This window comes from Heliconius melpomene, chromosome 21 (genome assembly GCF_056956725.1).
Source record: "Heliconius melpomene rosina isolate 202511_hmr_F chromosome 21, ASM5695672v1, whole genome shotgun sequence".
Taxonomy (NCBI): Eukaryota; Metazoa; Arthropoda; class Insecta; order Lepidoptera; family Nymphalidae; genus Heliconius; species Heliconius melpomene.
In genome coordinates, this window is record NC_140409.1 from 6,749,670 (window position 1) to 6,763,316 (window position 13,647).

General features: G+C 32.0%; 2 protein-coding genes across 2 annotated transcripts in view; both read left to right on the top strand.

The window, feature by feature from the left end:
* hiw (MYC binding protein highwire) overlaps positions 1 to 6,501 on the top strand; it is a 67,474-nt gene extending 60,973 nt beyond the window's left edge. Inside the window, exons 72-73 of the mRNA XM_085206267.1 lie at positions 2,630 to 2,738; positions 3,038 to 6,501. Of these exons, the coding sequence (XP_085062393.1) occupies positions 2,630 to 2,738; positions 3,038 to 3,159 (231 nt within the window). The 3' untranslated portion in view covers positions 3,160 to 6,501. The remainder of the gene's footprint in view (positions 1 to 2,629; positions 2,739 to 3,037) is intronic.
* Positions 6,502 to 7,939: 1,438 nt separating this feature from the next.
* On the top strand, positions 7,940 to 12,385 carry LOC146527067 (sodium-dependent nutrient amino acid transporter 1-like). Its single transcript, XM_085206637.1, has 10 exons — positions 7,940 to 8,061; positions 8,231 to 8,471; positions 8,707 to 8,849; positions 9,300 to 9,343; positions 9,613 to 9,741; positions 10,037 to 10,297; positions 10,382 to 10,589; positions 10,754 to 10,970; positions 11,285 to 11,550; positions 11,778 to 12,385. Exons 1-10 carry the CDS (start codon positions 8,038 to 8,040, stop codon positions 12,237 to 12,239), a joined length of 1,995 nt encoding a protein of 664 aa, XP_085062763.1. The 5' UTR covers positions 7,940 to 8,037; the 3' UTR covers positions 12,240 to 12,385.
* The last annotated feature ends 1,262 nt before the right edge of the window (positions 12,386 to 13,647 follow it).

Sequence of the window (13,647 nt, forward strand, 5' to 3'; positions counted from 1 at the left end):
AAAACTAATAAACATTTTATTTATAATAGGAAATAAATAATATATGTATATTTAGTAATTTACAAATACTTTTTCTGCATCGAAAATTGAAATAATATATAATATAAATTGCCTTCATCCACTAATGTCTTCAAATATATTAAACTAACTCGCTAGTTAGCGACCCACTCGCGCCGTCGCTCGCTTCGCCCTCTTGAACTACACTATTACCTTTTTAATAGTCTGAATTACTTTTGTTTTAAATATCTCCATAACTTTAAAGACACTATATATACATTAAAAAGTTTCAGTCGACCAATAAAATTGTTATTTATAACGTCAAACTACAATAGTGAAAACGGCGCTTAAATCGGTTAACCCTTTCAGGACCATAAGGTTTTGAGAGGTATTGCAATTATTTTAACTGTTTAAAATAGTTAATTATCGATCTAAAAAACATATTTTTAAATAAAAAAAATAAAATTACTTTTACTTTTTGAGTTTTTTTATGGGACACGGTTGTCCCTATGGTCGTTAGAGGTAATTTTTTACCATAAAAATCATCTTTATAATTACATTAATTATAAATTAACTAGAGGTATTAATAACACAAATCGCTATTATTATTACACGTATTCTTATTTTTAAATGAAATAATATAATTACTTTACCTAAATAATCAATTTACTAAACTTTACTGGTTATGAAAGTAAGCGAAACAATTTCTTTCATTTGTATAGCAAAGATGAACTCGGAACTTGTACGGTTTTCCTCTTTTAATCTTGGCACAATTTACGCATCTCTTTCTGGCACTGACCTTTTCCATTGGATGTAGTGGTAACTGGCGCTTTATAGACTTTCGTACAACACTTGCTTTGGAAGTAAGAACATTTCTGTGTCTGGACGAGTAACGCCGTTGACTAATCTCCGAGCTACGACTTGCCTAAACTGTAGGCTGGTCAAAAGACTTCCTTCCAGGTTCTTTTCATTGTAAACCTAATATTGAGAGCACTTTGTAACGATGCATTCAAATGTGTTTTCCTGGGCCTAATTTTATATGCTCGATCAAAGTTTCGGCTAGTAGGTTCCCTAACTATTTCATTATTACAAAAATGTACATTTTTACGTATGCTTTCAAATCGAGCCTGTGGCATAATATTTGAAATAAAAGGTATCGCCATATCTGGCTCTGTAGCCCAATAATCTCTCAAAGATGGTAAAACATGAGAGCCCATAACTAAATGAATTCCAAGAAAAGCTTTCATCTCATCTATTTCAATTAAAAATTCCCGTCCATTTTGGTGAGCGTATCGCATTGATTTTGTTACTATCATTTGAACTAAAATACAAAAAAAATGTTGTAGAAACAAATATATCAAAAGGGATCAAATTATTGTTTTCAGTATCTTGACAAATTTGCACCTTTCTAAATTGATACTCTATATTTGAAAAAACATTTGGAATGTATGTTCTCTTCCTCCACTTAGAATCAGGTAGACTGCTACTTTTTTATACTTTGGTAGAATTTGTAGCAGAAGTTGAAGGCTCAGGTGATTTGTTTTTTATTTCTGGATGGTGCAATGTCGTGTCTTCAATCTCAACATCAAGTACACCTTACCCATCATCCTGTGTCAATAGTTTTTGATCTTCTTCGTCGAGCAGTAAATTGTCTTCATCGTCACTATTATCTCCCATCAAAATATGTCAAATTTCATCTTCCTTGAGTTCAAAAATTCCACAAATAATAATTTATTTAGGATAATAATGAATTTTTTTGCAACGAACTTTATGTGCAAAATATTTCCTCCATAGACCACAGGGACACTGGCGTCCCTTTAGGTATGCGACGACTTATACAAGTAGATAACATAAAAAAATGTATTTTATGTGCGAAAAAGGAATAAATACTTCCCACTGAATAAATATTTTAGGAAATACATCGTTAAACTTTACTTTTATGCCGAGAAATACTTTTCTGAAGTAAAGAAATTTCGCACGAAGCAAACAGCCACTTTTCAATGATGATAAATCAAAATGTGATGGTTGGGTAGCTAATTTACTATATTCAAATAATAAAAAGGTACTTTAAGAAACTAATTGACATACAATAACGCATATCTGTTTCTTTTTTTGTAACTACTCTCATTTTTTTCAACTGGGACAAATGTGTCCCCGTAGTCGTGAAAGGGTTAAGCCGTTTCTGAGATTAGCATGTACAAAAGTATAGACAAAGACCAAAATATTATTTTGGGTTCTATTACATTCATACATGGCTGAATAATAGTTTTTCTCATGTATCTTCCATGTACAGACAGAGATCAGTTACAATTTTGTTATATATATAGATAATAATGATTTGGATTCATTCATCAATTAAAAACCATTATGTCCATCCTGGTCACAACATATACCTTGAAAATCTATTTGTGCATTTATCTGCATTATGCATAGATAAACTCTCCCATTAGAACCTTCTTTATTTTTTATTGATTATTGAAATATTTTTTCTTATTGTCTTATGAAGCACTGTTGTTCATGTTTATTCTACAATGCATGCAAAATAGAACGTTTAAATACATCTGCTGTGTAACATCTAGAGTTTTTACTAAAAGTAAACTTAAAAATGAAACAATGTGATTTTAATTAACAGGTAGCGGTATTTTTCTGTTTTGGCACTTCCCACTTCTGTAACGCATGCCACGACGATTTCCAACGAGTCACTAATATACCGAGACATCTATTACCACAATGTCCTGCCGGTACGTATGTTATTAGCACTGTTGTATTGGATTTGTACTTGTACTTGCTTTATATCTGTGTTGTTTGTATTAAGGGTATTGTTCTGCACCTAAGTACATATATGTTTTAGTAAATTTATAAATAAAATATTTAAATCTGTTTAGACGTATACCTAACATTAAAAAAGTGTTTATTGTTTGTAGATGAATACACAATTTTATAGTTTTCATTTATTTTTCATAAAATCATAAAAAAGTGAAAGTAAATGAACATAAATGTAAATTTAGTAATATTTAATATTGGAAACCATACTTTCCAGGTCCCAAAGGCGAACAGCTCCCTGGCTCGTCCGATGAGTGTCCCCTCCACGTGCAGCACCCCCCCACTGGGGAAGAGTTCGCCCTCGGCTGCGGCGTGTGTAGACATGCGCACGCCTTCTGAACCATCTAACACTAAATACTCGTATACAGTACAGCGTCGATCAACCGTTCGGCCGATTAACGGCCCGTCCAACTCGCGCATTTTTCTCGCGTTTTAATAGAAAAATACATCATTTGTATGTAGTATGTTGTTGCAAGACTATATATACTTTATGATTTATTACTTTTTGTCATTAAAAATATAATTCTTTAAGTAAATTTATTTCACATTTCCTTGTGGACAAAGATGTTCATCTGAATGCATGCAGTCCGATTATCCGATAAAAAAAACTAGATTTTCCGAATAACCATTTCTGTCGATTAGTTCGGATAATCGACGCTCTACTGTATTTTAATTTAACTTAGTAACATTAGATCTAAACCAAATGAAGTTGTTATTGTTTTCCATTTTTTCTGATCTTTGGACAGGGTTATGAAACTAAGTAGGCTAAACTGCAGCATGAGTGTGCAATTTTTGTACCAATAACGTTGTACAATATTTTTCAGTTCACGATGTGTGAAATTTTCAACAATGTATCACACGGCTATAGCAAATAAGCAATAATTATAATATAAGTATTACGTAACGGCGTCGTAATAACGAAGCAAATGCATATGTTTAAATTATACAAGGACATACAGAGACTTTAGAACACATTGTCGGAAATATAAAATTGCTATTATTCAAACTATTTAATTTAATTTAGTGCTTTAAATGCTTTTAGCTCCTAGCGACCGAGTTCTACGGAATAGGGCTTCAATATAGGACGACTAAATGTGTAAAGTTTTTAAACATATAGGTATTGCAAATAATAGATTTCATTTGAGTGACTATTGACTAAGCAACTGACTAATAAATGAACTAGCGAAACCTCCTCGCTTTTAGTATGCAAATTTTACAGAGTTGGAATTTTTGGAAATGTATACTGTATTTTAGGTAAAATTAACTTTTTATCCATTATCGGCTATCGTGTGCACTTCTGGTAGGAAAACAATGAGTAAAATCCAAGGAAATTTAATTTAATGTCCAATTATATTTTATTAATATTTATATATTGGTATCTTTAAGTCGTTTTTTATTTAGCGAGAATAAGAGTTGTAAAAAAATCAGTAGACATTATAAGACAAGAAAACACTCGCAAAAAAGATGAGTTGACATATCTTTTTCTACATGCACCGGGACAGCTTTTAAATTTAAATAATTAATTAAATCACTCGGATTCAAAATAATGAATTATTATAAGCATTATTAAGTAGAAAAAATCATAAGCTAAAGACTAATAAAACGTTTCATATAAAAAGGATGCAACATAAAAAATTGCAGCAATAAAATCATTGATGAGTAAACAACTTAGAATATATTTTTGGCACGCTTATAGCCTGAGCACAGAGCAAAGGGGATATAGGTATTTCATTACGATCTGACCTTATAAGCAAAATTACTTTTTTATTTTCTATCCGCATTTCATACCATCAATATACACATTCATTAATTTGTTATATTTCTTGGAGTCACTAATATACAAACATATAATTTCTCGTTTTATAATAAATATTACATCATCATTATTAGCCTGTCCTCGTACACTGCTGGACATAGGCCTCTCCAATGGCACGCCAATAAATATTACATGGGTCAAAAATATGTAAATGCAAATATTTTGAAAATTGATAAAAACTATTATTTTTATTATTATGATTTAGTAGGTGCTCTGATGATTTTTAAGAAAATACGTTTTAAATTTAAATTAAATGACTTAATGACAGTATGATATCATACTGTCAAACTGAAAATGACCTTATTCAAAATTGCAATTCATAGAAAGTTTTTAGTATAATCAGAAGTTATTAAAATTTCGAGTTGGATCGCTTGTAATGCAGATCGTTGATCAAACAGTTACAATATTGGCTGTTGGAAAATACAAGAAATTCTCAATATTGGTTTACATAATTGCATTCTTATTATTATTTTCTTTTTAATTTTACTATTACTTGTGTATCTGAGAAGTTCCTCAATTTAAAAAAATCCAAAGATAATTAAAAAGAGTTGTGGTTGAAAGTGTCTTTAAAACTTACTTTTTTGTTTAATTAAATTGTATTATATTTAAAAAAAACTCATATAACCATAAATACATACATGTTGAATTAAGACAGTTTTAAGTATTATCTTATATTCTTATTATATATCGTAGCTGTAATAGAAAGTATAGTGGACGTTGTAATTTCTTGTAGTCGTCCTTCTTATAGTCTTGTTTTTAATTAATTTAATTGATTTCAATGTTATTTAATTTAAGAATATTTATTAAATTACCTCCTAGTCGATTTGTTTAAATATATTTGATCTCAGTTATGGCAAACCGCTAATATTGGAAATAAAAGTTGTTTTAACGTTGCATTTAAAAAAATTATATGCATTTGGCATTTGGTGAGATCATTTATGTTAGTTAAATAATAATAATTATTAAATTACTAAGTTAGTAATTTAGATAATATTTTATACTATATTAAAATTATTTATGCCTTTCGATCTAACCACCTTAAGTAACAACTGGAACATCACATGATTGTACAGAAGCATTTAGAAATATAAAATTATTATTATATAATATATGTTATTGGTTAAGGATAACTGAAATACAAACATTTTTTTATGATTTTAAAGTATTGGTGATGTTTGAGAGAAAAACAGAAATTATTTAGCATTTTGTTTCATTTTTCTTATTCTCTTCGTGTCGTACATTTCATATTTAATCGGATATCATAACATTATACACATAAACAAATATAATAGGTGTTGTAACAGTTTCAATATCAATGTTTCCACGATATTTTAAGTAGTGTCAATAATATCTCCATGGAAAATGGAAATTAGCAAAAAGAAATTTCGCTAATTAATATTCACTATATCGAAGAGGCGTCAATATTATCTAAAAAGGAAATACTAATAAATTACTTTGTGAAATTTCGAGAAATTATTGAGACAGTCTTAGAATAATATTAATAATTATCAACATACTCAGTGGATGTAACTTTGGAAAATTTCTCCTTGTTCTGTCTCTTGTGGATTTATCGCAGTGTTTGACCACTCTACACCTGGGATGCGGAAAAAGTACTTCAAATAAAATCTTACCCTCTTAACTGTATCAATTTTACGTTTTCAGTTTTATTATCTATATTCAATATTATATATATACAAAAAGGAAAAATAATTCTTGGCGAATTTTGTAAAATTATTTTTAATATTCACACGAAATTTATATATATATATATATATGTCCTATTATGACTCTATTGGATGCACCTTAATCTTCTACGTATAGGTTATGAACTAGGTAAGAAATTTTTCAATAAAGCTTACAAAATATGTATCTCTTTCTCTTTTTAACCTTTTACCATTTTAGCTTCACGCTTTTCAACCCTTTTTATTGCGAAAGAACGCTTTTCATTGAATACCTTGGACAGTGAAAAGCCTGTCTAAACAAAAACTTAATATAAAACAACTTGCATTATTAAACAAATGAACCGAATGTGTAATGCTAAAATATTGTCAGTCGGACTCGTTATGAGAGCTAAAAATTCCACATGTATGCTAACAATATTCGTTATTTTAATTTTTCTATATTATTTTATATATATTTTTCACTTTCTTATTTATAATTTAACATAAAATCTAGAAATTATACCCATGCCATAAAAATGTGACCTAATCAATAAATAACCATGATTTTGAGAAAGAAAAAAAATATATAAATAAAATATTAATGTGGTGTCGTGGGACACCAGGTAGGAAAGAAGTTCCTTCGACTAATGTAGCGACACAAATTGCAAAAAAAAGTCGTGCTCAATTTTATGTAGGTTTTCTTGATTTTTCTCTTAAATTTAGCTGATTAGTTTTTATTTAAGTACAAGAAAGTATTCAGGAAATTCAGTATTTTAGGAAATAATAAGTTACTTAAAATAAAAAAACATCGTAATTCAAAGTATCAACTAAAAAAGAAAGAGGGAGAAAGAAAGGTATTATACACTACTCGTCTGTGTATGCGACTGTCGCGCCTGCGCACGTCTCATTTAACGGTTTTATTCCACGCATTTTTCTTACGGTTTTACTATCACATTTTAATCAGTTCGGTCACGCAGCGAAATCTCTATCCCTTCCAAGCCTTCCGTAAAGAACTTCGTTCCAATAAATAAATCAAGAATTAATTTAGATAGCATTTACTACTGTATCATCTAAAATGATTTTGATCTTTATTTACCGTTTTCCAAAATTTGATATTTTTAAAGGTCCCTATAATTCTAAAGGTGCGATATATGCTTTTTAAATGTTTCTATAATCATATTATGTTTATAGTACGTATGTCGTCTTGGCGCAGCGGCACAATGGTGTGACTGTATCGCGACGGTTGTGGGTTCGAACCCCACTCGAGGAAGTGAAATATTTATTTACGTTTATATTTCCATTTCTTCGTTCTGGTGTCGAGGCAAAGCGCGGCGTTGAGTTCTGCCACTCAACACGCAATGCCTCCGGAATTCGGCAGAAAGTCCCTCTGCCTACCCTGCTGTGTGCGGGATACAGCGTGAAGCTGACTTTTTTTATTAGTATGGTACTGAAACCTACACTACCGTACTTTAAACACATAAGTAAACCTTTGAAGACCTTAAAGAATTAAAAAAACAGAAAAGACTATTGACATGCATCTACCTCTTATCTATGAGCAAATAGTTGCAGGGCATCTTGATAGATGTCGAATGTTTTGATAAGTTAGCTTCAAGAGATAGAAGCGCCTTTACTTCTGATATCTCTTTATCACAGCTATCTAGAGCGTCGGAGTCTGTCACAAATAAAATATTAGTTCTATTCGAGTGACCTAATGTTGTATATTAGCAAACCTGCAGTGAAATGTTTAATTTCTTCAATTTAAAGGTAGTTAAAATGTTTTACATATATATATTTTAAATTCATTATAGATTTGCGTTGCGTTTCTGCGTTCTATGCAGCTATTTTACATTACTTAGTGGTATGAAAGTGAGAGGCCTAATCTATACTTTGAGAAGTAAGAATTATTGATTTTTACAACTATGCGTTTGAACAGAGTTTGCTCAATTGGCGCTTAGTCGGACCACACCTGTGCACCTTGGCGGTGGCTGTCAGTTTAAACAACACCTGGAGAGCTCCACGTGAGGCTTTCCGCTACGGTGGACTAACAAGTGCGCTGTTAAACACTACAGCATTCGTGGGTATTGCATTGCCAGTAGTACTGTTACAATTAGCTGTTGGACAGCTAAGTCAACAGGACGCAGTCGGAATATGGAAAGCTGTACCATTTTTTCAAGGTATTCTATTATAATTAATTATATATAATAAGTTTTGTAATGGTACCTTTGAATTTATTCAGTGTATATGATAAAAGTAAGGTAACAAATATGTGGCTTAAAGTGTACATGCTTTTCGACGTCAAACGTACCATTTGTCTCATTTAAAATTTGTCCCATTATATGGATTTAAAAAAACAAAAAAATTAACTTATTATTATGATATAATTAATTTGAATGTGGTGTGGTGTTACAGGTATTGGATACCTCAGGTTGCTGATATCGTGCATAAGCGCTATTTATTCAATGGTCTACGTCGCCATGTCCCTAACTTATGTTCTGTATACCTTAAGCAATATTTTGCCTTTGTGGGAATGTTATGAAATTTCTGAAATACCAGTAAGTAAATTAGTAAAATTATATATCCTTTTTGTGTACTGGTTTTACGATGAGAGATGTTTTTACTTTTTTAGCTTCACGCTGTATCCCGCATAGCAGGGTAGCCAGTGGGAACCTGGGGACCTAGGGTTGATACTCCATGCACATTAAGACGTTTCTGTTCCCCACTTACCGCCGAACTCTGAAGGCACTTGCACAGTGCACCGCACTGTGTGTTGAGTGGTGGAAGTCAACACTTCGCTTTGCCTCGTTACCAGAACTAAAAAATGAAGATATAAAATATTTCATTTCCGAGAGTGGGAATTGAATCCTTAGCGGTCGCATTTACAGACGCAGTGCCTCTATGCCACGACTGACTGACTTATAATATCTGTCCTTTTGTCTTCTATCCTTTTGTCTGCCTAAAATTTGGTTCGTCAAATATTAATTTAATAAATTAATGTTTTACAGGATTATCGCAATGAAATATTTCACAATACATTATCGTGTTTAAAGTAAGTAAAGTTTCCTGATAATAATTTAAATACGTAGGAACATTTTAGTATTTTTAGTAAGTACATAATTTCGTAAAGGCGAGAACTATTTGTTATACGAGTCTCTACTGTCACAAACAGGAGAGAAAAATACAAAAAAACATACATGAATGTAAACTATCAAGATTGTATATTAACGAATTGCCTTATCACAAGTTCTTTTGTCACTACGATAATAATCATAAAATATTATGTTATTTTAAATTGAGCTTTTGAAACATTTTTACTTTCTTAATTCACAGATTTTTCCTCTTTTTATTTTTCAGTGATAGTTTTCTGCCGCCAATCAAGGAGCAACCCGAATATTACGTAGCTCTAGCGTTTATTATTATTGTTCTTTGGATTCTGTTTCCTTTTATGTAAGTAATGGACCTAATTTATAGTCCTTTGTTACATCACTACGTTACAATTCATCCGTACGTCGTATAACAATACACTCCTATTAAGTATCTTTTATTCAGTGGCTATTGAATTTTGACAACTTATTGCCTTCTAATTTACATACTTACAGTTATTGGTTCATACATAAGTTGTAATTACTGTGTTTTTCTAAGACTAAACTAATTTTATTTTGTCGATAATGAAATATATTCATAATTTCACAACTACAAATAGCTATTTTACTTTACCATTAATTTTTTCCACCAATTTCAGCCTTTACAATCCTGTTAAACTTATGAAAAGACTTTTATATGTATTTACCCCGCTGATACTTTTATTGGGAGTCACCATAGTAAGTTCTATTGGAAACAGACGAGACGTCACTTCCTTCAACAAGAGTAACGACTGGAAAAACTTAATTCAACCTAACATATGGCATGGTGCTATAGTTCAAGCTTTGTTGTCTTCTCAGACTGCGGGTGGCTATCTTATTTCTTCAGGTGACTCTATATATGCCAACACGAATGTACAATGGTAAAATATTTAAGAATATATAATTAAATATATTATTCTAAACATTCAATAGTATTATCTGGTTAACGAAACTTAAATTTTCAGGACATCTATACTGATTGTAGGTGGTAATCTCGTAGGTAGCTGGCTGGGTATACTATTTTGGTTTACTATAAGCGGTGATGGCGACAAAGCGACGAGTAACATTGCAGTCCTTGTACAAATATACAAAAAGTTCATTGACAATAACCTGAGTACGGTGTGGCCGTTATTTACCTTCCTCTTGCTCATACTATCAGGAGCTATAACTATGGTAGTCTTTTTTCTTTGCTTTGTTAGTAGTTAGAGTAATCGTCAGTATTTTTTTTAAACTTTGATTTACAACATGGCGATTGAAAATAAATTTAAATTATGTAAATGCTTTTTAACATTGCCACATACTGATATAATTTTATGTTTCCATATTATTATTTTCAGCTTACATTCTTATATCCCCTTTACGATCGTTTCCACCGCGTGGGCGGCTACAAGTGGCGGCATGTATCTATGGGAAGTTCAATTATAGGCGCAGTTGGCACGCTGTCTATATTATTTGTAGGGCACCCAGCACTTACATTATTAGAGGACACTGTCGTACCATTTCTCCTCAGTGTTGCCACTGCATTGGAGGTATCAGTGTTTGTTTTTATTTACGGTGAGTATCTACGAATTGTGTAAGATAAAATGTGGCCAATTCTATTCAATATGTTTTAGCTTGTTTTTATTGATGCCAATTAGAGTTACATATACAAATAATATATTTTTTTAAGATCTCAAGACAATACAGGGCGTTGAGTAAAATGTTACTTAAATAGGGGAAATGTGGTGAGGCTACCGTCTTAATGCAGGAAATAGGCGAAGATAAATGACAATATGTATTTATACCTACTAACGGTACTTAACTATTTCATTATCTGTTTCAACTACCTGTAGGTATTTAATTATCCTTAAATTTTCATCTGTCCCCAGGCCAGAAAACATTAGTTGCTGATATTGAATTTATAATAGAAAGTAAGCTGGCGAAATATTGGATGCTGAGTTGGTATGCTAATCCTGGTATAATGATTCCATTTATGGTGTGGTGGACTATATCATTCTTCCTGGAAGACCTGAACTGGACAGAAGCTCCATGGAGCGGTTCCGGTATTATTGCTAGTGCCTCCACGTCTTTAGTAATAATTGTGACATTTGCAGCCTTATCAGTTGCGAAGCAAGTTCAATATGACTTTCTAGGGGTGAGTTATCATTGGTATAATCGTTTAAGCTATTTAAATTTTGGCATTGCGAATATCTATACTGGACGTGAATGCGAAGTAGCTTCATAATTTTCCGTTAATGTTCGTCTGAGGACGAGACCTTGCAAGTAAACGCTCACAACGTTTGCCTCGTTCGATGTTTCCTCATGTAGTGCGACACGAAATATACTTTTCGAGGAAGTACTACATTTTGGGTTTTGTTGCAGAAACTAAAGTCGTCATTTAAACCTTCGAGGCACTGGGGTCCCCGCGATCCTATCACACATCACTACTGGCTCGCGAGGCGGGAGGAGGCCGATAGAAATACAATCAGCACACGATATCGAAGGAGGCAGTTGGGCCAATTCTCTGGCAGCTCTAGCTTTGCCGACGTTCCGCGCGTTGTTAAAGTCGATCTTTCTCCAGATATCAAAAGAAGATCTAACTCAGATGACTGGTTGGTGATATCGAGAAAACACCATATTGCACAATTGATTCAAGACACATATGAAAGTCGAAAGAGATCAAAGTCCTTAAATTGGATTCCCATCAAGACAATTCAGTTACGAAGCAGTAATGATTTTCAACATGCAAGTGCAACTACCAAAGGTGTACATGACAACTCTACACATTCTAATAAACAGACAGACAATGATATTATATCGAATATTAATAACGACCTTGTGTGAATTGTAGAGATTAGATTATATATTATGATGTGTGTAGCTTATTATATCTAGTCACGTTTAGAAATACCAAATACCCACTCCTGAGTCCTCTGACTCCTGACCATTGACAGTGCTTGTTTGTTACAAATAAAATATAATAGATTAAATATTTTATTTTTCATTTAAAAATATTATAATATATTGTACTAATTTATATTTCATACTAGCGGCCAGCCCGCGACTTCGCCCGCGTGAACTACGTTATTATTAATTTCTGTCTCCATGAGTATCTACGTCCTATAAGTGACGTTCATGCAAAATTTGACACTCCTAGTTTTGTAGTAACGAAGTTTCACTTTCAGTACAAACTTTCAACTCCAAAAACACCCCTTTAGAAGTCGAATATTGCAAATTCCCGTCTTAGCGAGCACCTACGTCCTATAAATAACTCCTATGCAAAATTTGAGATTCCTAGCACATGTAGTTTCTGAGATTTCGTGATGAGTGAGTGACCTTTCGATTTTATATATATAGATAAGAACATGGGTATTATAGAATCAATATGAAATAACGAGATCTAGCTCTATGTTGTGCCATCTGAGATGGAGAGATCTCTATCCTGAAAAAGTAGACAGGCTGTGTGTGATGATGATATAATATAAATACACTTGGATTAATAGTTATTGAAAATTCAAAAATAAAATAAACCAAAGTCTCGTTGTTTAATTTTCAATTGTCTTAAAATTGTTATAAAAATTATGTTTATTTAACAAAATGCAGTGTATAGTAGGTGGTGAGTGTTATATTTGTAAATCTTGTATGATTCATAAAAAAAAATTGTAATGTGTTTGTTATTTTTTTTTAATATATTTTAAAAATGTCGTAAATTATATTATAATATCGACTAAACTGATTAAATATCAGACTAGATGAACACAACTACCGGTTTACAATACTCGTACGTTGTCTACGTGATTTTGTTCTTGTTTGTTGACCTTCCTAAAGGAAGGCAGATGACTGGCTGTCCCTGTATAAGCCTTACCTATTTATTATCGAGATTTACACTCAAGTATGCCTGTCGCATGGCAAGTGCGTCACGGAAAGGATGTGGTGAAAAATAATTGCTCATTATACTCTATACGTTGCCACTAATTAATTCATTGATAAATGCGCTATAAAATTTATGGTACCTCCATTTTAGACGTACCGAGTTACAACGACTTCTAGTACTGTATATGAAATGATTCATTCATGTGAGGATTATTCATAAATATATCAATAAAAAATATACGGATTACAGAGAAATACTTTACAAGCTTCACGTATTTTTAGGGTTCCGTACCTCAAAAAAGGCAAAACGGAACCCCATTATGAGATCAATTTGTTGTTCGTCTGTAATTCTGCCGGTCCGTTTCTCAAGACTATTTCA